Source organism: Nerophis ophidion, linkage group LG21 (assembly GCF_033978795.1).
Source record: "Nerophis ophidion isolate RoL-2023_Sa linkage group LG21, RoL_Noph_v1.0, whole genome shotgun sequence".
Taxonomy (NCBI): domain Eukaryota; kingdom Metazoa; phylum Chordata; class Actinopteri; order Syngnathiformes; family Syngnathidae; genus Nerophis; species Nerophis ophidion.
In genome coordinates this window covers 22,190,210-22,213,863 of record NC_084631.1, presented here as the reverse complement: position 1 = coordinate 22,213,863, position 23,654 = coordinate 22,190,210, and the positions used below count along the sequence as shown (strand labels likewise).

Below are 23,654 nucleotides of genomic sequence, written 5' to 3'. Positions count from 1 at the left end.
AAATATCATCCCGGGGGCCATAGATAATTAATGCCTATTAGATAATTATTAAGTAGGCATTAAACAAAGACTATGACTAATCAGGACTAACTGCAGTGTGCTCGAGAAACCACCAGGTAGCATCTGTGAGCAAATAATATTTCTGAATCATGTATTTCTTTTTCAAACTTATCAGGTCAGTAGTGCATTCTTCACAGACACTTTAAGTGAGGAATTAACACTGTATTCATATTCTCTGAAAAATGACCCGGATATCAGAAGTCCTGCAAGGGTATGTCAACTTATGAGCACAGCGTGCTAAGCAATTCTAATGAGTACCTTTTGCTTTCAGTCTTCTCCTGCTCTAAGGTGTGGAGCACTCTGTGGCTAAGCGCCTCTACTCTTGTGGGTGTGTACGATGCATCCAGCGGTGCTGTCTGGGCCTCCAGTGGCTCTACCAGACTGGTGAGCAATCCCTGTCTGAACGGCAAGCTGGTGGGCGTCGCGCTGGCGGCTGAACTGGCCCTACAGGGTGTAGAGAGAAGGTCAATAAGGTATTCTGTTTCCAGCAGAACGGTGATGGTATGCACTATAAAGCTAGCCTTGTTATCCACTGACAATATTGTTTTGTTTGTTTTTCCCCCACCTATGTGCTACCACCCCACGCCTGGTCAAAGTGAAATTTGCTAAGGGACAATTGACCAAATATTAGTGGGGGAGTTTGTATATATTTGAGCCTGTATGTAAAAATTAGATTGTGCGTAAAGAAGAGAAACAATGTGTAACTACCGTAGCTGCACATAAAGCTGAAGTTACAAATAATAGTTACTGCAGTCAGAAAAAATGAAAAGGGGTGTTTCCAATTGGATATTGTTATTGGTTTGGTATTAACTAGAAACAAAAAACAAGTATTGAATGATATCAAATTGCACCTAAAATCTCCAATAAGTAGACAAGTTTGAGCTTACCTTGTGTTTTAGTCAAGTCATTTTCAAAAGAAACAGAATAGCATGATTAGCATAAACAATTTAATATTTTTTTTAAGGTAAACAACACCTACCAAAGTCGACTGCTGTGTATAATGTTTTATATTCTCAATGAAACATCAAGGTTTTGGACTTGCGCGCCTAATGGGGTCCACACCTCTCTCTTATGTGTGATTGCCATCTACCGGTTACACTTATTATTACACCGCGGACCACATAAATTGGTTTGAGGTCAGTAAGCACAACTAGAATCAATACATAGCTAAAGCGCAGTTTCGCTTTTTGAAGCAATTCTAGGATTTTAAGTTCGCCTTAGAGTCTGAAAAAAAAAACGGTAATGCACATCAGCTAAACCATGAATTGATTTACGTGGACCCCGACTTAAAAAAGTTGAAAAATTTATTCGGGTGTTACCATTTAGTGGTCAATTGTACGGAATGTGTACTGTACTGTGCATCCATCCATTTTCTACCGCTTATTCCCTTTAGGGTTGCGGGGGGCGCTGGTGCCTATCTCAGCTACAATCGGGTGGAAGGCAATCTACTGATAAAAGTTTCAATCAATCAAAAAAAGCTGTTTGATTGTAATTTAGTTTGCATTCTAATGGGGAGGTGTTAAAATTGGTCTGTAGAATCGCTAGTGCTAATCAGTAGTAATGATTACTTCATTCAACCCCATGACACAAAAGAATGTACCCATCAACATGTTGTTTCACTCTGTGGCTCAGTGTGACAGCCTTAATCCACTCCTCAGGTGGTTGGAAGCCCTTTAATGACTCTCTGAGATAGTAAACCAGAATCTCCCCATCGTCTGTCACAGCATCTTAAATAAAATGACAAATGCTTCATGTTAACATCATATGATATTAAGAACAACAGGTGAATTACTGCCAATAATGCCCCTACCTTCACAGACAGGTGGTCCGGGGACCTGCCAGTCTTTCAACTTATGGTCAATGCAGATGAACAGCACATCGACCCAAGGGATCTGACTGTATGCAGTGCACTCTGTGTCCTGGTCCTCATACCAGATGCCCAAAGTCTTTTTGAGAGTGCTTCTTTTTCTGTGGAGCTCTTTTCGTCTGACGCACTCCAGTAGGCTTTCCAGACGCGACATGATAAGGGGCTGATTGCCCCGTGTCACTGGGATCTGAGCAGCATAGACAAAGATGCCCGAGCACAACTCTGACCATGTGTCTAGATAGAAGCAGAAAATTAGTTAAAGGTTAAAGTACCAATGATTGTCACACACACACTATGTGTGGTGAAATTTGTCCTCTGCATTATGCCCATCCCCATGATCACCCACTGGGAAGTGAGGGGAGCATTGGGCAGTAGCGGTGCCGCGCCCGGGAATTATTTATGGTGATATAACCCCCAATTCCAACCCTTGATGCTGAGTGCCAAGCAAGGAGGCAATGGGTCCCATTTTTTTTTATAGTCTTTGGTATGACTCGGCCGGGGTTTGAACTCCCAACCTACCGATCTCAGGGCGGACACTCTAACTACTAGGCAACTGAGTCGGTTTTTAAAGTGATGTTAGGTGAATATTTTACACCTTAAAGCTGTATGGAATATACAGAGAGTCTCACTCTATTCACTTTGTTCTGTTCAAGGACAAAACACAATGAGTACACCCTGTCTTTTATCTTTTTTGGTTTCGATGGTGAGAAGAGATGCCAGGAACAACACGAAGTGAGAGTGGACGAAGACGGGTTGTGTCCAAAACACACGCTTAGGCTAACTTAAAGGGGAACATTATCACAATTTCAAAAGGGTTAAAAACAATAAAAATCAGTTCCCAGTGGCTTGTTTTATTTTTCAAAGTTTTTTCAAAATTTTACACTTCCCGGAATATCCTAAAAAAAAGCTTTAAAGTTCTTGATTTTCGCTATTTGCGATGCGACTGTCCATTTTCCTGTGACGTCATACAGTGCTGCCAATACAAACAACATGGCGGTTACCACAGCAAGATATAGCGACATTAGCTCGGATTCAGACTCGGATTTCAGCGGCTTAAACGATTCAACAGATTACGCATGTATTGAAACGGGGGTTGGAGTGTGGAGGCAGATAGCGAAAACGAAATTGAAGAAGAAACTGAAGCTATTGAGCGAATAGCAATTGACGCTATTCGGCCATAGCATGGGTGTACCTAATGAAGTGGCCCATAGCATGGCTGCCTTATTAGCATCGCCGGTAAAATGTGCGGACCAAACGATCAGGACTTTCACATCTTGTGACACTGGAACAACTTAAATATGTCGATTGGTAAGTGTTTGTTTCACATTAAATGTGGGTATCTAGTTTCAAATGTACATACAGCTAGCGTAAATAGCATGTTAGCATCGAATAGCGTAGCATGTTAGCATCGATTAGCTGGCAGTCATTCTGTGACCAAATATGTCTGATTAGCACATAAGTCAACAAGATCAACAAAACTCACCTTTGTGATTTTGTTGACTTAATCGTTGCAAATGCATCTGCAGGATATCCATACATCTCTGTGCCATGTCTGTCTTAGCATCGCCGGTAAAATGTGCAGACACTCTGGCACATTCAATGGGGGTCTGGTGGCAGATTTCTTGCCAGTGGTGCAACTTGAATCCCTCCCTGTTAGTGTTGTTACACCCTCCGACAACACACCAACGAGGCATGATGTCTCCAAGGTTCCAAAAAATAGTCAAAAAAACGGAAAATAACAGAGCTGAGAGCCGGCGTTTGTAATGTTTTGAAAATGAAAATGGCGGGTGTATTACCTCGGTGGAGTCACGTTCTGACGTCATCGCTAAAAGACCGATAAACAGAAAGGCGTTTAATTCGCCAAAATTCACCCATTTAGAGTTCGGAAATCGGTTAAAAAAATACATGGTCCTTTTTCTGCAACATCAAGGTATATATTGACGCTTACATAGGTTTGGTGATAATGTTCCCCTTTAAAGTTTCACTGGACAACATCCAAACAACTCCATCAGGGAGGGGCAGCTGTGAGGACAGAAGCACAAGAACAGAGGGACAATCGAGAGAGAACGCGCAAGATTTTGTAGGGCATGGTTATGCTTTTTATTTGTGGTTGCATGCTTGGAGGCTCGCTGCAGCACGTGTGATGCAAACTGATTCGCTGGGTCGGCTGCTAAGATGTAGGATATATTTTTAATGGTTTGTTATTCATTCCGTTGTTCGCTTCTCCTCCTTCAAATTAACTTTCTTAGTTCTGATAGTTGTGGAGGGCAGCATGGCTCTCTGAGCGTTCGGCTGCTGGAAAAATTCTATGTTTGTTTCTAGTGAAAATGAGTCCTAATAATTTATAAACTCTCTATTGCGCAAACGACCGAGAGCAAAAACGCTCGCGACTCAAGGTATGCTTTCAATATGAAGCATAACAAAAAGCCAACAGGCAGCACGTATCTCAAATTACTGCAAAGGGGAAATGCATTTTTTACGCATTCAAAATAGTAAATAAATGCGGCTAATAGTCTGCTGACAATGGAGCCCATAGGAGCTGCGCTATTCCGCTTATAAAGCCTTTAAAAAAACATCCAAACACATGCATAAGGTTTTATATACAAAATGTAAATATATATGTAATGTAGTAAGAGGCACATTTATAAGATGTAATATTTTCGTAATTTGCTCATTTGAGGCACATTAATTTCAAAAACAAATCACGCCGTTTGCTTTTTTTCCTAACAACATCACTGATTATTACTCACTGCAGACTTCATGAGAGCCAACAAACATAATAATACACCATTTACTGTACAATGTCTGCTGTCATTAGGTTGCAGACTGATAGAATCTATATTCTCGTTTTAGATGAATAAGTATACCAACATGTCAGATTAAGTCCTCATCCTTCTACTATCAAGGTAAGAGTCTTTTTATCCATGATCTAGATGTAAATGGAGTATTGTTGGTGCTATTTGGATGGTTATCTATTGGGATTTGTAAGCGGAATACAGGAGCTCCCGTTGGCTCCATTGTAAGCAGACTATTATTTAAGGGTTAGGATGCATTAAAAAAATATATACAGTGGGACAAAAAAGTATTTAGTCAGCCACCGATTGTGCAAGTTCTCCCACTTAAAATGATGACAGAGGTCTGTAATTTTCATCATAGGTACACTTTAAATGTGAGAGACAAAATGTTAAAAAAAATCCAGGAATTCAAATTTTAGGAATTTAAAAAAATATATTTGTAATTCATGGTGGAAAAAAAGTATTTGGTCAACCATTCAAAACTCTCACTGATGGAAGGAGTTTTTGGCTCAAAATCTCACGATACATGGCCCCATTCATTCTTTCCTCAACACGGATCAATCGTCCTGTCCCCTTAGCAGAAAAACAGCCTCAAACCATGATGTTTCCACCCCCATGCTTCACAGTAGGTATGGTGTTCTTGGGATGCAACTCAGTATTCTTCTTCCTCCAAACACGACGAGTTGAGTTAATACCAAAAAGTTCTATTTTGGTTTCATCTGACCACATGACATTCTCCCAAATTCTCTGCTGTATCATCCATGTATCCATTTTGGTATAAACTCAACTCGTCGTGTTTGGAGGAAGAAGAATACAGAGTTGCATCCCAAGGGGTGGTATGGCGTAGTGGGTAGAGCGGCCGTGCCAGAAACCTGAGGGTTGCAGGTTCGCTTCCCACCTATGGACATCAAAGTCGCTGCCGGTGTGTCCTTGGGCAGGACACTTCACCCTTTGCCCCCGGTGCCGCTCACACCGGTGAATGTATGATAGGTGGTGGTCGGAGGGGCCGTAGGCGCAAACTGGAAGCCACACTTCCGTCAGTCTACCCCAGGGCAGCTGTGGCTACTGATGTAGCTTACCACCACCAGGTGTGAATGAATGATGGGTTCCCACTTCTCTGTGAGCGCTTTGAGTATATAACAATAGAAAAGCGCGATATAAACACTACACCTACCTGGGGGTGGAAACATCATGCTTTGGGGCTGTTTTTTTCCTTAGGGGACAGGACGATTGATCCGTGTTAAGGAAAGAATGAATGGGGCAATTTATCGTGAGATTTTGAGCCAAAACCTCCTTCCATCAGTGAGAGCTTTGAATGGTTGACCAAATACTTATTTTCCACCATAATTTACAAATAAAATTAAAATTCCTACAATGTGAATTCCTGGATTTTTTTTTCACATTCTGTCTCTCACAGTTGAAGTGTACCTATGATGAAAATTACAGACCTCTGTCATCATTTTAAGTGGGAGAACTTGCACAATCGGTGACTGACTAAATACTTTTTTGCCCCACTGTATCGTCTTCTTGTCCCCACTGTATCGTCTTCTTGTCTTTCATAATAATTGGGAAGGTTAGACAGAATTCCCCAAAAATGCAGTTCCCCTTTAAGGTACCACTATATTTAACTAGTAGCTGCCCAGGGTGTATAGGCTGCAATTATACCAAACCTTGACATAAAGTGGAGGGCCACAAATTATGAGCCAGCGGGCTGCAAATGACCTTTAGTCTGTGACTTTAAGACCCCTGATCTACACATACTCTTGGTGTGATTATACTCCTCTTACGATCTTGTTCTGTAAAAATCCTCTTATTGAGACTCGTCATACCTGCAGACTCTTGAATGATGTAATGCAAGACCACGGCACAAATTTTTGTGCAACCTTAAAATAACCCTCTTGGCTTATCAAGCCTTCAATAAATCTAAAATTGTTTGGTCCTCATTTATGTGCACAGTAAAAATGTTTTTCCTCGTTTATGTGTACAGTATTTGATGTTTTCTGAATGTAAAACCATAATTATTCTCTGTTACATTTGTTTGTGTTTTTGGATATCTGGAACAAATTGACGGGGGATTTTTTGCGTCCGTTGGTATACAATTTGGTTTTCGTTAGACTTCTTGGAAGGGATTACTAATGAAAAACCGAGGTAACGCTGAATTGAGGGGGTATGTGCTGTAAAGGAATTACTGCTCACTGACCTGTGGTAGAAAGTTGCCTCCACTGCGGCAGCTGCAGGCTGAGGATGTGTCTGCGTAACCAGGCCAGGTGTGGGCCGCTGTTCCAGCCCAGATGAGGAACAAACTCTCTGGTGTCAGGCAGGGAGAACTCTCCAGGAGGCCACGCGATTCCAGAGAGCTCCTCGGAAGACACTTTGTCCGCGATGTGACGGATGACGGCGTTGTACAGCTCGACGACGGGAGCGGGATCCTGAGGAGGGAGCCCTGCAGCGGCCCACGCGGCAGAAACCCTGGGACTGAACTCGTGACTCAAGCTGGCCTCGACGAGATGCATCAGAGTCTGGCAGCAGAGCGGGATTGATGGCGGCGCACGAGACAGCAGCCAGCGTATAGCAGAGTTTAGCTAAAAACAGCAGAGCGGTAGACATTAAAGAATGTTCTACACCAAGAGTGTCAAACTTGTTTTCATCGAGGGCCACATCGCAGTCATGGCTGCCCTCAGAGGGCTGCTTGTAACAGTGAATGTAAGAATATAAAAGTATAATCGCCTCATTATATATCATTGCCTATGCATTTGGTTATTTGATTTTTGTATGTACAAATTGATGGACAACTTGCTTTGAAATCATAAGGCAAGGTGACAAGCAGATATTTCAGTATTTATTGTTATTTTTACAAATTGAATTGAATTGAAATATTTATTTCAAACCTGCACCTTTTTAACATTTTGGCAGAGATATATATGCAAGGCTTGAAAAGGGGTTGGATGTAGCAGATGCTTATAATTGCCCAACCCCTCTCACTCATTCCACATTTAACATAAACAATATAATACAAGAACAATACTCTATAAACAAAAACAAGAAAAACTCCTGTACACTAACAATACTATGAGACAAGACAAAACGCGCGCTCTCGCTCTCTCTCTCTCTCTCTCTCTCTCTCTCTCTCTCTGACCATACACCTCTTTCACATCGCTCTGTGCTGAGGGCATCACTCACTTTCCTCCTCTTGCTTCTTCAGTACTTCTTTTTTACACAGTGTTTCAAATTGAATCATGTTAGAACACATTTTTAACTTGTCCCCTAAGTTGTTCCACGAACTGACTCCACGCGCTGAAATGCACATTGATTTTAAAGTGGTTCTAAATTTAGGCAAATGTAATTCATTGTTACCTCTTAAGCTGTAACTATGGTGATCATCTCTATCATGGAATAAGTTCTGTATATTGGATGGTAGAGAGTTTTTGGATGCCCTAAACATAATTTGAGCAGTTTTAAAGTTGATCACATCGTTCAGTTTAGGTTGCTTTAAGTCCATAAATAGTTGATTTGAATGATGTTTATAGTGAACATTGGACACAATCCTGATGGGTTTTTTCTGCAGAGTGACTAAAGGCTGTAGATGTGATTTATAACAATTTCCCTAGACTTCAACACAATAGTTTAAATATGACATAATAAATGAATGAAACAATAACAGCGGAGCATTGGTGTTCAATAAATGACATGATCTCCTCATCATTCCAACACATTTAGCAACTTTTGTCCTCTGGTAACTTATATGAGGCTTCCATGATTCCAAATCATACGGTATATAGTACTTAGGGGTGCTAAAAATGTTTCTTTAATCACATTTGAATCCCAATGTTTGACGTAATTTTCCTTAATCAAGAAAACAAAACCTCTTTTCTTACTTGGTGCGCGTATTTGTCATATGTCAGCAACCAAAAGGAGGTTTTTTAACCTGTAAGACGTTTTGTTATGGTATTATTATCATACCAAATAATACATCGCAAAAATCAGTTTGAATCGAGAATCGTGTTGAACCATGTATAGATTATGAATCAAATCCTCACCTCAAGATTCGGCATCGAAGGGTGATGTGCCCAAAGATTCACACCAATAATAATTGAATATTTGTATATATATATATATATATATATATATATATATATATATATATATATATATCAAAGTTTAAAACATATGAAATTTCATGTATTACATAATTTTTTTTCTGTCAAAATGAAAAAAAATACATCATTTAGTAACAAAGACAAAGTATCCACATTATTCCCAGGCTTTCGCGGGCCACATTAAATGACGTGTAGGGCCGGATCTGGCCCCCGGGCCTTGAATTTGACATGTGTGTTTTTCACTGATGGTGTATTCGCGCCTTCACTTCACTCAAATGATAACTGTGTTAGCTTGTTTTGTTTCCCCGTTTACATTTTTACACACCGGTGCTTTCACGGTACGGACAAAAAATTACTGAAGTTGGTTTTGTTTATGTCAACCAACTCACAATATCAACATACGATCATTGGTTCAAAAATCCTTAATAACCCATTGTCTTTATCCCTCTGGCCAATTAAACGTGAATTGCAATGGTGATTGTTGGTAATATTGGTATAAAATTATGTGTTCCCCGCCACACGTTCTCTTATATGCACTGTGGGGTTATGTGGGGTAACTATGTCCGCAAATGTAAAGATCCAGGAATTCCGTGCAATCCGGATTTTATACATTTTCATTAGGTACAATAAATAAATGAAAAACAAGCATATTCAAGGGTCAAAATGTATGTAGAGTATGAGAAATGTGTACATGTTGTACATTACCTGATTGGCTCCCTGCATATCATTTGTGGTTTCTGGTATGAACAACAATTTATATTCCGATATAAAACCATCCTTCACGAGTGAAGGCAGCATCAGTTCTGTTGGATGCAAAAAGAAGAGGACAAAACAATTTAGAATCAAACAGCAGCATTCCACCAAATGATATGCAATAATAAATAAGCACCACATACTTTACAAACCCGAAAACCAGTGAAGTTGGCGCGTTGGGTAAATCGTAAATAAAACCAGAATACAAAGAGTCGCAAATCATTTTCAACCTATATTCAATTGAATAAACTGCAAAGACAAGATATTTAATGTTCTTACTGAAAAACTTTGTTTTTTTGCAAATATTACCTCATTTGGAATTTGATGCCTGCACCATGTTTAAAAAAAGCTGGCACAAGTGGCAAAAAGGACTCAGAAAGTTGAGGAATGCTCATCAAACACTTATTTGGAATAACCCACAGGTGAACAGGCTAATTGGGAACAGGTGGGTGTCATGATTGTGTATAAAAGCAGCTTCCATGAAATGCTCAGTCATTCACAAACAAGGATGGGGTGAGGGTCACCACTTTGTGAAGAAATGCTACAGCAAATTGTCCAACAGTTTAAAGACAACATTTCTCAAAAAGCTATTTCAAGGAATTTAGGGATTTCACCATCTACGGTCTGTAATACCATCAAAAGGTTCAGAGAATCACTGCACGTAAGCGGCAAGGCCTTGACCTTCGATCCCTCAGGCATTACTGCATCAAAAACTGACATCAGTGTGTAAAGCATATCACCCCATGGGCTCAGGAACACTTCAGTGAACCACTGTCAGTAACTACAGTTTGTCACTACATCTGTAAGTGCAAGTTAAAACTCTACAATGCAAAGCAAAAGCCATTTATCAACAACACCCAGAAACGCTGCCTGAGCTCATCTAAGATGGACTGATGCAAAGTGGACAAGTGTTGTATGGTCTGATGAGTCCACATTTAAAATTGTTTTTTAGAAACTATGGAAATTGTGTCCTCTGGACCAAAAAGGAAAATAACCACCCTTTTATGCAATGTGTTGCTGCCATTAAATTCTAAGTTAATGATTATTTGCAAAAAAAAAAAACGTTTCTTAGTTTGAACATTAAGTATCTTGTCTTTGCAGTGTATTCAATTGGATATAAGTTGAAAAGGATTTGCAAATCATTGTATTTTGTTTTTATTTTAAATTCACACAACGTGCCAACTTCACTGGTTTTGTGTTTTCATTTGTTTGCAAGTTAAAAAAACCCTAATTTTTAAATTGCGGCGGCTAATATGTTGCCGTGGAGCACTGCCACAATAAAATACATGAATGGGAAACCCTGTCTGTATAATAGAAAATAGATCATGATCATTTCGAACAACCGTCTAACACAAACACTGAAATAAAGCTTATTTATTGCTATTTGAGAGCAGTTTCACACTCCTTAACTCAATATGTGTGCATATTTAACACAGAAATGAATTGCTTACCTTCTTCAAGTGTCTCAGCGTTACAGGTGCCAGGGACCAGAATAACCAGAGGCACTGGGCAGTGCCAGGCGCTGGCTTGCTGCAGCTGTTTGAGCTGAAGCAGGGCCGAGAGCATGGTCACGTCGTCCAGCTCATCGCGCCGGGGCTCTGAGAAGGCCATTGCTGGAAGCAACATGATCAGCGCTCCTGTCCCTTGCAAATCCAAGCACTCCTCAATTTCAGACAAGCAGGCTTCAGTCAGGGGACCTCTGGACACCTGGAAGATAAAGACACAAATGAGACACATACACATTTGGCTGTGAGTCCACAACCCATCTTGTATCTCTTTCTGCATTAACAAAAAGGGTACAGTGAGGAGCTCATGCTGTTAGTTGAGTAAAACACTTGAAACACTGATCTCCTGGCTTATGAACTAACCTTGATGCTGACATTGACTTCAAAAGTGTGCTGTTCTTTCTCCTTAATGGTGTTAGATAGATGGAGGTTCTGCAGTGTGCCATCCCATTGCTCCTCTATAAGCTTTGACTCCTGGCCCCCAGCAAGCTTGACTAACAGCCAGTCTGACAAGATCCTTAACAGAAAATGGTAATTCTTTTAGCACAAACAGATCATTTTACGACGTTCCGTGATCTTTTGCTGTTATGACACACTTCCATAGGTGGTGGGAGGTATATAAACTCAGCTAATACTCGCTGGACCAATTGATAATGGAACGACGAATGAAAATGAACTTGATGACTTTATCGGTCAACGTGTGTTTGTTTCATTTGTCTCTAGCTTTCTTTCAAAGAGGGTTCATTCTGTGTAGCACTCTCAGCACCTGAGTGAGTTGAGGCAATTGCGGAACTAAAGCAACAGAGTGAACCCTTTTGTCCTTTATCCACAATTTTTGACACACTTAAGTTGTGAGCGCAAGTGCCTCGCGAGGCGCTACTCACTTGTGAGAAGCACCGGAAGGTCACAAAAATGTTGAGGAAAAAAGATGTCCGTGTGGGAATATTTAGGCTTTATTTATTTATTTATTTTTGTCCTGTCCTGAATATTTTGGCTTTAAAACAAATGAGCAAGATGAGTCCATCACCAGGGACGAACGAGCAAGTATGCCGAATATGTTGGAAAGTGATGGCAACATTAAACTTAAAAAATAAAACACCTCACAACTTTTTCTACTGTGGAAAAAAAATGTTCAACATTTATTTTAGTTTAGTTTATTAAGGATTCCCATTAGTGTACACCACAGTGGGGACAATTCTTCCTGGGGTCCAGGCAAAAAACATCACACAATCACTAAACAAAAGATTAGAATGCAGTACAACATGATCAAATAATAAAATATTGTAATACAAAAATAGCAACAACAAAGAACCAAAAAAAAACAATAACTTGGACTTTACATAATAATGTTCATACCAAAAATAAAAAGGGAAATATATATAAAAAAAAAATATATATATATATATATATATATATATATATAAACATATATATATAATATATATATTTTTGTAAAAATAAAACAAAGAACCAACGGCCTAAAATACACACATTGTACCAAAGACAAACAAGTGAGGAAAAAGTACCATCCATCCATTTTCTACGGCTTGTCCCATAATCAATAAAATAGTCAATATTTAATGACAATATTTAATGACATTCATGCTACCCGAGATAGAATGTTTTTTTTAAAGATAATTTTATTTGTATTATTTTTTTCCTTATTTAGGATCATTAAAAGTTTTTTGACTTACAATTGCAACGGAAAAAAGACAGAATGATACAACTTTATTGTGTTTAAAAGGGTAATTGCATTCGCATCGTTATTATGCTTAATTTGTTCTAAAAAATATTGTTAATCGGGGACAATAGCAAATTGTTATTACCGGCCCAGGTCCACCACAGGCGGAAAGGTATGTAGTCTTACATTGCTGCGCTGAGGAAGGACAAATGTCATTTTTGTCCTTTGAAACAGGTGCATTATAAATATTGGACAGATATTTATCGGGACGATATGAGGAAATATGGCGTCATACTGGTAAATACAATAACATTAAAAAAATCGCTCTGATTAAAAAAAAACGCCCTAATGGGAGGCAAGATCACCTCCATGTATGGTAGATGGGTTAGAGTGCTATTATATAGGCCTTTTCTCCTGGTTGTGCTGTAAACGACCTGTCGTAAACTTCCCCTGAGCGCACAGTAAACAATAATAATAATAATAATAATAATTGATTAGATTTATATCGCGCTTTTCTGTTGTTAGATACTCAAAGCGCTCACAGAGAAGTGGGAACCCATCATTCATTCACACCTGGTGGTGGTAAGCTACATCAGTAGCCACAGCTGCCCTGGGGTAGACTGACGGAAGCGTGGCTGCCAGTTTGCGCCTGCGGCCCCTCCGACCACCACCTATCATTCATTCATCATTCATTCACCAGTGTGAGCGGCACCGGGGGCAAGGGTAAAGTGTCCTGCCCAAGGACACAACGGCAGCGATTTGGATGTCAATAGATGGGAAGCGAACCTGCAACCCTCAGGTTTCTGGCACGGCCACTCTACCCACTACGCCATGCCGCCCCCAAATATGGCGTCCATTGTGTGGGACTTCATCGTTTCAGAGGAAAAAGTTTTGCACGCTTTAACCACCAAATGGTCTCAAAACATTTCGCGAGAATAGAAAAACCTTCAAAAACAGTTTCCACACATCAAACCTTATTAAGTAACTGAAACGCTGGCATTGCTATGACTGTGTTTTGAAATCCTACAAAGATGCCTATGCTGCAAAAGTAGTTGCCTCAAAACCGGCTGCACAGAAAGGTCTGCACACCCTACAGTTACATCTAAATTTAAATAAATGATATCTATATAAAACTTTTCTGTAACGGTCTTAAGATGCAGGAAGTTATTTGTATTGGTTTGAAAAAAATATATGTTTTCCCTATTTACCTTTTAGTTAACTTTTTTTCCGAAATATCCTCCAAACGTGAGGAATTTTATTCTGATTGTGTTAAAGAAAAAAGGAAAGTTAGTGAATTTACATTTATCGTAAAATACTTTACTCAGAATATGGAGAAACACTGATCAACAATAGCTGCCTCTTGGGATGTAATAACTGTTAACAAAAACGCAGAAGTGATCGGTCTATGCTCAAAGAAATGCGAGATGAGGTATTTTTTTTTTCCAAAAGACTGCTTGTCGGGGTCAAATACCATGAGACATTATAAAGACACAAAAACAGAGAATAGAAGACAAACCAGTGATTGCTTTTCTCGTACGAGGAGAGAAACTGGAGCCAGTTGTCAGTTACAGGCTCCCAATTTACTCTGAAACTTTCTCCAGTCCCCTCACCTTTTTAATTCATTTAGGGAAGCCCTCTCAGTAAAAGCACACACACACAGCTGCGCTCAGGGAGGGGGCTTTACAGCTGTGTGGGATACCTAACCCCTGTGCTGATAACTAAACACAGGCAAATACATAGCAATAAAAGGATTAGCAACTTCCTGCATTGCTCTGGCCCATCTGCAAATTCCTCCTTTAAGTGGGTAGGTCAACTTAAGTTCAATCTAAACCAAGTTTAATTTATACTTGTCTACACAATGTGCAAAACAATCATATTTGAATAGAAATGAGATAAATTACTTACAATTAATCCAACACCGCTAAACAGAAATAATAAATAATAGATTTTTTTATGCACTATTCCTTTTAATACATCTTGTTCTGCAGTAAAAAAACAATATTAGAATCAATCAAATTTAAAGCATTAAGAAAGACAAACATTACGTTTCCATTGCAGTTTTTCGCTAAATAAAAGCAATATTTCAAAAATTTCGACAAAGTACATTTGCAACTTGTAGGTGTTTCTGCGAAAGGGTGTTTTGGGTCAGGAGCCTTAATTCTCTTAAAATCTCACCTTGTGAGACTCCACTTTGAGGAAGATGTTGCAGCCACTGCTGTTGCCATGATGTCAATGGAAGACGTAGGCAGCAGGTGATCACTCAAAGTCAATGTCTTTAAGGCCCCCTTGATATTGTTTGAGCATGTGGGTCTCTCAAAAACCACCTCATGAGAGCGCCAAAATGTTTTAGCGATATTTGAGTGTTTTTTTAATACAGGTGTTTCCATTGCCAGTTTCTTATTACGATAATTAGGTTTTTGCGCATTTCCAGGGGTAAGAGAAAAAGCAGTTAGTGAAGCAAAAGAAACACCAAACATGCAAAATAGAGAGTTTTCTAACAATGATTCTACTTATTTTAATTGTTTTTTTTAATAACTTGGTCAAAATATTTCAGTGTATGTTTAGTACTTTTTGAGTACATTCAATAATAAGGTGATAATAATGACAACCGTGATAAGTTTGGTCTCTATAACTGTGATATCAAATTTTCCTTATTACATCCTTAGCTGGATGCATCCTCTATATGGCGTAGGCAAACAAACCTCAGTGCCACCTCAGAAAACACTTTGCTCTCCAACTACCACCATAATAACCAACATTATAATACAGTAGCGTAGTGGGCCTAAATTGTCATTAAAAACTAGGCAAGGGTTTTATTTCACAAGTGTATTTCATAATTTTGGCCACTGCAACATTACATAGATTTTGAACAGTAACACTGTGTTTGAATATTTAGTTAAGTTATTCTTTGGCGTACCACAAGATGGAGCCCACGTACCACTAGTTTGAGAATCACTGGGGTAGGCAATTTGAAAACAATGCAAACGGACCTGTGCAATAAAATAGCATCTTGATATGCCATACGTGTGAAAACACAAACAAATATTGATACATATTTGTGAACAATGTTTGAGATAAAAAACACCCTTTGTGTACATAGAAAAGGTTTTAGATATTTAAGTCCAACTCGTGGAAGATCGGCGCAAAAACTTAAGTCTTGTGGTTATATTCTGGTTGAGTGTATATGCGTTATATCACATTTGAGGACAGCTACTCTCACCTGCTTGCCGGGCTGGCAACATTCTCATGATCACTGGGTAGAAGGACAACAGCTTTCCAGAAGATTCTATTGTGCGGCTTGTGGGTATTTTCAGCCACCAAAGCTGGCAGGTCGAGCGGGGACCACACCAACTCTCTGAGACACACATTAAAAATCAAATAGTACACCTAAAACGTTGACGGGATAAAGGACCGAACATACAAAAAGAAACCAAGACTTACTCAAGAAGCTGTTGATAGTACCACTGCACTTTCATTTGGTGGACTGCCAACTGTCTTGTTTTCAAAACCCTGAAAATAAAGACATAATGGAGATAGGTTTCAGTTTTGTTTACATAGTATCTGAAACAAATTGGTACTTTTGAAACAGTCCCTGAACAGGTTCTCAAAAAAGGAAAATATACAAATGTTTTCTTTTAACAAAATTTTGTGAAATGCAAGTTGAACAGAACAGCCTTTTTAAGTACTTCAATAATATTAATACAATTAAAACGCAGTAATACATTTACCGATATAAAACAAAAGTAAAAAAAATTCATATTTATAGCAGCAGCAATACAGAACACAAGAGCTATTTTAAAGTACTTTTAATGCATACATTTTGCTGTTTTTAAGTGCAAACATTCAGCACATTTTAAGCAGGAATTGATAATTGATACACAATACTGGCAATGTCAGATAATAGTGTTTGCTATTTAACCCTAAAAGAAGCAGTAGGTCATGAATTGAGCAAAATTAGGTTAGAACAATTGTGGTGTGGTTAATTTAACAGTGACTGAATTGTAGAGAATAGCAACAAAACACCAAGTTATTTTTTTCATCAGTAATTTAAAAGACTGTTTACATATTTGGCAAACTAAATTGCAACATTCAAACATTAAATATATCCATTTAATAAAGTAAAGTACCAATGTCACACACATACTAGATGTGGCGAAATTATTCTCTGCATTTGACCCATCACCCTTGATCACCCCCTGGGAGGTGAGGGGAGCAGCGGTGCCGCGCCTGGGAATCATTTATAGGGATTTAACCCCCAATTCCAACCCCTAATGCTGAATGCCAAGCAGGGAGGTAATGGGTCCCATTTTTATAGTCTTTGGTATGACTCGGCGAGGATTTGAACTCACGACCTACTGATCTCAGGGCGGACACTCTAACCACTAGGCCACTAAGTAGGTCAAATACAAATGAGGCAACAAGAGAAATATCCCACACTTCTCTTTTTTAAGAAAATCTGTACAGAAGATATGACGCATATACATGGACAGTATGATTTGCCTGAGTGGCTGGATAGGACATAAATACAGTGGGGCCAAAAAGTATTTAGTCAGCCACCGATTGTGCAAGTTCTCCCACTTAAAATGATGACAGAGGTCTGTAATTTTCATCATAAGTACACTTCAACTGTGAGAGACAGAATGTGAAAAAAAAATCCACGAATTCACATTGTAGGAATTTTAAAGAATTTATTTGTAAATTATGGTGGAAAATAAGTATTTGGTCAACCATTCAAAGCTCTCACTGATGGAAGGAGGTTTTTGCTCAAAATCTCACGATACATGGCCCCATTCATTTTTTCCTTAACATGGATCAATCGTCCTGTCCCCTAAGGAAAAAAACAGCCCCAAAGCATGATGTTTCCAACCCCATGCTTCACAGTAGGTATGGTGTTCTTGGGATGCAACACAGTATTTTTCTTCCTCCAAACACGACGAGTTGAGTTTATACCAAAAAGTTCTATTTTGGTTTCATGACATTCTCCCAATCCTCTGCTGTTTCATCCATGTATCCATTTTGGTATAAACTCAACTTGTCGTGTTTGGAGGAAGAAGAATACTGAGTTGCATCCCAAGAGCACCAAACCTACTGTGAAGCATGGGGGTGGAAACATCATGCTTTGGGGCTGTTTTTCTGCTAAGGGGACAGGACGATTGATCCGTGTTAAGGAAAGAATGAATGGGGCCATGTATCGTGAGCTTTTGAGCCAAAACCTCTTTCCATCAGTGAGAGCTTTGAATGGTTGACCAAATACTTATTTTTCACCATAATCTACAAATAAATTCTTTAAAATTCCTACAATGTGAATTCCTGGATTTTTTTTCACATTCTGTCTCTCACAGTTGAAGTGTACCTATGATGAGAATTACAGACCTCTGTCATCATTTTAAGTGGGAGAACCTGCACAATCGGTGGCTGACTAAATACTTTTTTGCCCCACTGTAAATAAAGTTTCAGCCTGCTTATTACCGTTTATGTCAGCACCAGTGCCATTATGTTACAAAGTCTCTGTATTTATCTCCAATGCAGAGACACACGTTTTAATATTGACGGAGAAAAGCAACTGAGTCCACAAAGGAGTAAAAGAAAGACTGAATACCTGGTGCTGGACAGCGATAACCTTCCTCCGTTTCCCAAGTTCACCATCCCACAAGCCAGATCCTCTATGGACTGCTGTGCCGGAGCGCTTGGAGCCAGCGCCTTCAGTTTGAAGCGAGGATCGACAAAGCAAGGAGCCGCTGGAAAGCCTCTCATCTGTCTCTTTAGTTGCCGACGTACTGCTACCACGTCACGCCACCTGGTTGTACAGATGAGGAAGCAAAAGAAACAAGGAAGTTACTATTAAACCTCATTATACAAATTATGTGTTTTCAACTCACAATCACTAAATTTTGCCTGGAGTCAAAGCAAACAGACCGAATTTAGTACTAGCAGTATTATCACAATATCTGATCCAATTACTCCAAGTCATGCATTTTTTCCACCTACCTTTGGATGTATTTGTGAGCACGTTGCAGCTCAGACGTGAGAATTTCTTCAACCATTACAGCAATGTCTGCTTTTAAAGTCTCCTCAATTAGACCAGTGCAGACCTCTTGAGAACATCTAGCCACACATTGCGCTTTCTCATTCGCTGCATGCCTTATAAGGAACACATATTTCTGTGTGTTATCCACAAAACTTTATACAACATTCAAATCCGGAGAGTTTTAAAACACTTTTGTACTAAGCCTTACTGGAAAACTGTGGTTGCAATCTCCTTGATAGTCTCATCCAAGACTTCCAGCATGATCTCTGAGTACAAATTAAGGCGAAACATGGCCACAAAGGCCTCATGCTCCTGTTTCCTTCTGGAAAAGACGTACAATAGACATTATTGTGCGCACACCCAAACACACTCACTACCTCACAAAATTGAGTATACTCCTTACATTGCTTTGAATATTGTCAAAATTAAAATAAAATGTTGATACAATGTATCAAAATCACATTTTTTAAATATAAATAATAGGAGTGTGCTCACTTTTGTGAGGTTGCATTATATATAGTTCTGACCCAGTGTAGATTTGATAAAATAATAAATACATTCAAATTGGGCACCCAATTCTTTATTGCATTTTACGAGGGTTGCATCCCGGAGAAATTGTTCATAAAAACACGCAGGGGTCAAATTCATGAGGCGTTCAAGCCCATTATGACTGGATGTACATTTTTTACCTCAACTATATAAACATACCTTGCTTCCTCAATCTTGCGTTTCTCTTCAGCAACACGCTCCTGTTCCAGATGGAGCTCAGAAGAAGACAATTCTTCCAGTAGTCGTCCTAAAACGTCACTCAGTAGTGCCTCCGACTGCGCGCTGCTCTCACTGCAGAGAGACCCGAGGTATTAGCATTTCACAGCCAATGACAATGATGAACGACAAGACAAACAAACATCTGGCACTGTCAGTTTTACTTAGGTGTTAAAGGGGACCTATTATGCAAAATTAGAGATGTCCGATAATGGCTTTTTTGTTGATATCCGATATTGTTCAACTCTTAATTACCGATATCAACCGATACCGATATAAACAGTCGTGCAATTAACACATTATCATGCCTAATTTTGTTGTGATGCACCACTGGATGCATTAAACAATGTAACAAGGTTTTCCAAAATAAATTAACTCACGTTATGGAAAAAAATGCCAACATGACACTGCCATATTTATTATTGAAGTCACAAAGTGCATTATTATTTTTAACATGCCTAAAAACAGCAGCTTGGGGTTTGGGACATGCTCTCCCTGAGAGTATGAGGAGGTTGAGGTGGCTGGGGTTAGTGGGGTGTGGGGTAGCGAGGGTGTATATTGTAGCGTCCCGGAAGAGTTAGTGCTGCAAGGGTTTCTGGGTATTTGTTCTGTTGTGTTTATGTTGTGCTACGGTGCGGATGTTCTCCCGAAATGTGTTTGTCATTCTTGTTTGGTGTGGTTTCACAGTGTGGCGCATATTTGGAACAGCGTTAAAGTTGTTTATACAGCCACACTCAGTGTGACCTGTATGGCTGTTGACCAAGTATGCGTTGCATTCACTTGTGTGTGAAAAGTCGCAGATATAATGTGACTGGGTGTGAACGCAAAGGCAGTGCCTTTAAGGTTTATTGGCGCTCTGTTCTTCTCCCTACGTCCGTGTACAAAGCAGCGTTTTAAAAAGTCATAAATTTAACTTTTTTTTAAAAACGATACCGATCATTTTGAAACCGATACCGATAATTTCCGATATTACATTTTAAAGCATTTATCGGCAGGCTGATATCATGGAACATCTCTATGCAAAACCAACTTTTCTTACCTATTGGTACCTGCTTTTGTGTATTTGGGATCCACATAAGTAATGAACATTTTAAATAAACCCCGAAGGCATGGCGGAAATATTTATAAAACGATCTTGCCTTTCTTCATACTTATTCCTAATGAGTCATTTGGAATTTGCCCCGATTGTGATGTTTTTCCCGAGTTTGACGTCAGCGGATATCTCCATAAATGGTAGAAATTTACCCAAAGAGCCTTGTGCGAGTCAGCCATTGTTCTCTGTCGCTGTAGTCAATAAGTTATTTATTTTTGTCTATTGTCTTGTTGTGCAGCAGACTGACTTGTAAATGCACATGCATGTACTGTAGCCATGTTTAAGACAAATTAGTCTGTATTCCGAACGTATATCCTTCAGTAGACTACATATGAAAGCGCTAAAACTACAACATGGATGACGAGAAAAGCTGCAGTCGAATTGGAGGCACGTACATAAGACCGCCCAGTAAAAAGGGAAGAGATGGTCAGAAAGCGTTTTGAAGATGGTCTGTAAGTGTTTTCAATGTAGAAGAATAATCATAATATAACCCTTTAAAACACAATTTTGCCGGTGAAGTTGCACAATAAATGTAATAACAGTAACTATAAACTTACACCAGTGCTGTTGTGACATAACAAGCACCCTCAGCAGCTACCTCCCTTGCGGATATCCCAACCATTTCTTCAATCAAGCAGTCCACTTCAGCCATGATGTCCTGGTGATACCAACATTTGGCAGACAAGAAAAAGACAATGGCATCAGAAGTGTTTCATGAACTACATTAACACAAAAGTACGAGCAAGACCTCTTCGCTGAACACTGGCTGAGGTGGCGGTGCAGGCGATGGCGATTTGACTTGGGGAGGCTGTGATATTGGCTGGGGCGGCTGTGACATTGGCTGGGGAGGCTGGGACATTGGCTGGAAGGGCTGCTGAACATCGGCAGGGAGAGCCAAACTGTGAAAGGAATCGCCTGACTTATCCGTATTATCTGGAAAAGCTGGTTGCATCCCAAAAACATTTGAGATTTCTGGAGGCCTAGGTGGGGAGTCCTGCGGCTGCAATTCAACACTGGGCGAGGCTGTAACCTCCACTCTGGCAATGGCTATAAAATAGACAAATAGTATTAAGACATAACAACATACAGTGGAATCTCTATCGTCAAATGCTTCAAAATAACTAAACTTTTCTGGAAAACACTTTGACGGCTAAGTCAGCCTGTTATGCAAGAAATCACCTGAGTGAGGATCTAAAGACCACAATCACATTTTGCATTTCGTTTGTTTTTTTTTCTTTTAAAAGGGAAATGTGTGGAGTCAAAATGTAATGGATTGATGTGCAAATATTCAACATTACATCATGTTTTTAAACCGAACATCAAGTTTTTGACTCACGTCAGTGGTGCATGGCTGCGCCTTATAATACACATGGCTGATTCAAAAAAAGATTCATATGTCACGATCTGTGAGCCGATTTTAAAGATAATATTCACATCATTGCACATCTAATATCTCACTATATTATTGTGTCGGAGGGTGTTGCCGCTGCAGTATCAAATATGCATTGCAGACACTCTGTAAATATCACTTAAAGTTGTGTTTGTTGTGAAACGCTTAGAATGCTAGATAATTGTTGTTCTGTATTAAATGACCAGTTATGTGTTTTGATGTTTAATTTTTTGCATGTTAGTCAGACTGTCATACAGCAAACTAGTTGCTTGCAAATTCTCTTTTCATAGTATGTGTTTTAGGTACAACTTAAGTCGATAAACATCAGTGCCCAGAATGAAATATGGCGTATGAATGACTTAATACCTTTAAAGGGATTTGGAGCAGGCTCGGCCATTATGCCCTCTCCTCTGAACTTGTTCTGGGCGTCAAAGCTACAGACGGGTACATGCTGAGGAGGGTTGGGGAGGGTGCCTCCATTCACCAACTCTCCAATAAATGTGGATCTTTTAGCTAGAATGATGTCTGACTTCTTCTGGGACAGCAGCTCCGGCTCCTGATAGGCTATCCGATTCAGATCGACCAAACTGTCAACAAAATGTTAAAGTGATTCAAGTGCACAATAATATATTTCAGGTTGATTGCATTACAACACAAGTGATAATTCATTACCAATCGCTTCTGCGATGAGTCATTCTTTGTTTGTAGGAAATTATTCAAATTTTTTCCACAAATCACAAAAAACTGGAAATGACAATAATATAACAAAACTGCAAAAAAAATCAAGGCACTCACTTCTTCAGTTAAACATTAAAAATGTATATATATTTACAGCATGTATTAAAGGACTTTTAATCTTCCCATATAAATTGATATGGAAAATTGTAAATTCCCTTATTGTTTATGGTACAACATAAAGTCTAACCTGTGTTAGTGGTAACCTGGCTATAGCTGCCACAAAAATGTCTCATTCAGCGAAAAGTAATGCAGAAACCTTGTTTACAGCAGCCACCTGTTTAACGTGCCATTGGCCACTTATTTTGCATCCCAGAATAGTTTCTTTGCACCGAATAGTCAGCACTAGTATCAAAACTTGCTATGATATGAAAGGTCTTGTGGTTTCTTCCTTAGACTTCTTTTATTGTCATTCAAATTTGAACTTTACAGTAGAGCTAAGAACAAAATGTTGTTGCATTAGTTCCATCGTGATGTTTAAGTTTTATTACCAGAAGTGACCTTTGGTGGACACGCCCCACGCTTGTCTTTGATGGTCGTGCCCCCTAGTTAGCCAGATAGCCTGGCGGCACGATCCTCGCCTGCTATGTACTATGGACATTCGCATATGAGGCAGCCCAGGCGGGCGGTGCTATGCATTCAACACTTACTCCTACATACACACCTGAGACAACAAGCACTTTCCATCTACCAAGTACTATTGATAATAATTCCGGTTCTGGTCTACTAGGTATCAGACACCTCAGTCTCCTCGGACGTATCCTCGCTCATCCATGCGGACTGGACACTGGTCGAGAGTTGGTTGGCGGCCGAGAGTGGAGTCGGCTCTCTTGGTTGCTTTGTTGGGTCTGCTCCTGTCTCTGGCCATGCTCCCTCCACCCCAGC

The 23,654-nt window shown here is 39.5% G+C and overlaps 1 protein-coding gene across 2 annotated transcripts in view; it reads right to left on the bottom strand.

The window, feature by feature from the left end:
- Positions 1–23,654, bottom strand: part of mcm3ap (minichromosome maintenance complex component 3 associated protein) — a 49,213-nt gene that overhangs the window by 8,733 nt on the left and 16,826 nt on the right. Inside the window, exons 12-27 of one of the 2 annotated variants that reach the window (XM_061882159.1) lie at positions 22,401–22,621; positions 21,393–21,691; positions 21,202–21,302; positions 19,495–19,626; positions 18,995–19,108; positions 18,747–18,899; positions 18,358–18,555; positions 16,200–16,268; positions 15,979–16,113; positions 11,441–11,594; positions 11,024–11,279; positions 9,525–9,622; positions 6,923–7,304; positions 1,871–2,161; positions 1,661–1,787; positions 319–504 (exon numbers count right to left, since the gene is read on the bottom strand). In XM_061882159.1, the coding sequence (XP_061738143.1) occupies positions 319–504; positions 1,661–1,787; positions 1,871–2,161; positions 6,923–7,304; positions 9,525–9,622; positions 11,024–11,279; positions 11,441–11,594; positions 15,979–16,113; positions 16,200–16,268; positions 18,358–18,555; positions 18,747–18,899; positions 18,995–19,108; positions 19,495–19,626; positions 21,202–21,302; positions 21,393–21,691; positions 22,401–22,621 (2,916 nt within the window). Of the gene's footprint in view, positions 1–318; positions 505–1,660; positions 1,788–1,870; positions 2,162–2,186; positions 3,950–6,922; positions 7,305–9,524; positions 9,623–11,023; positions 11,280–11,440; positions 11,595–15,978; positions 16,114–16,199; positions 16,269–18,357; positions 18,556–18,746; positions 18,900–18,994; positions 19,109–19,494; positions 19,627–21,201; positions 21,303–21,392; positions 21,692–22,400; positions 22,622–23,654 lie in introns of those variants that run through there. The other variant, XM_061882160.1, reaches the window with a different exon arrangement.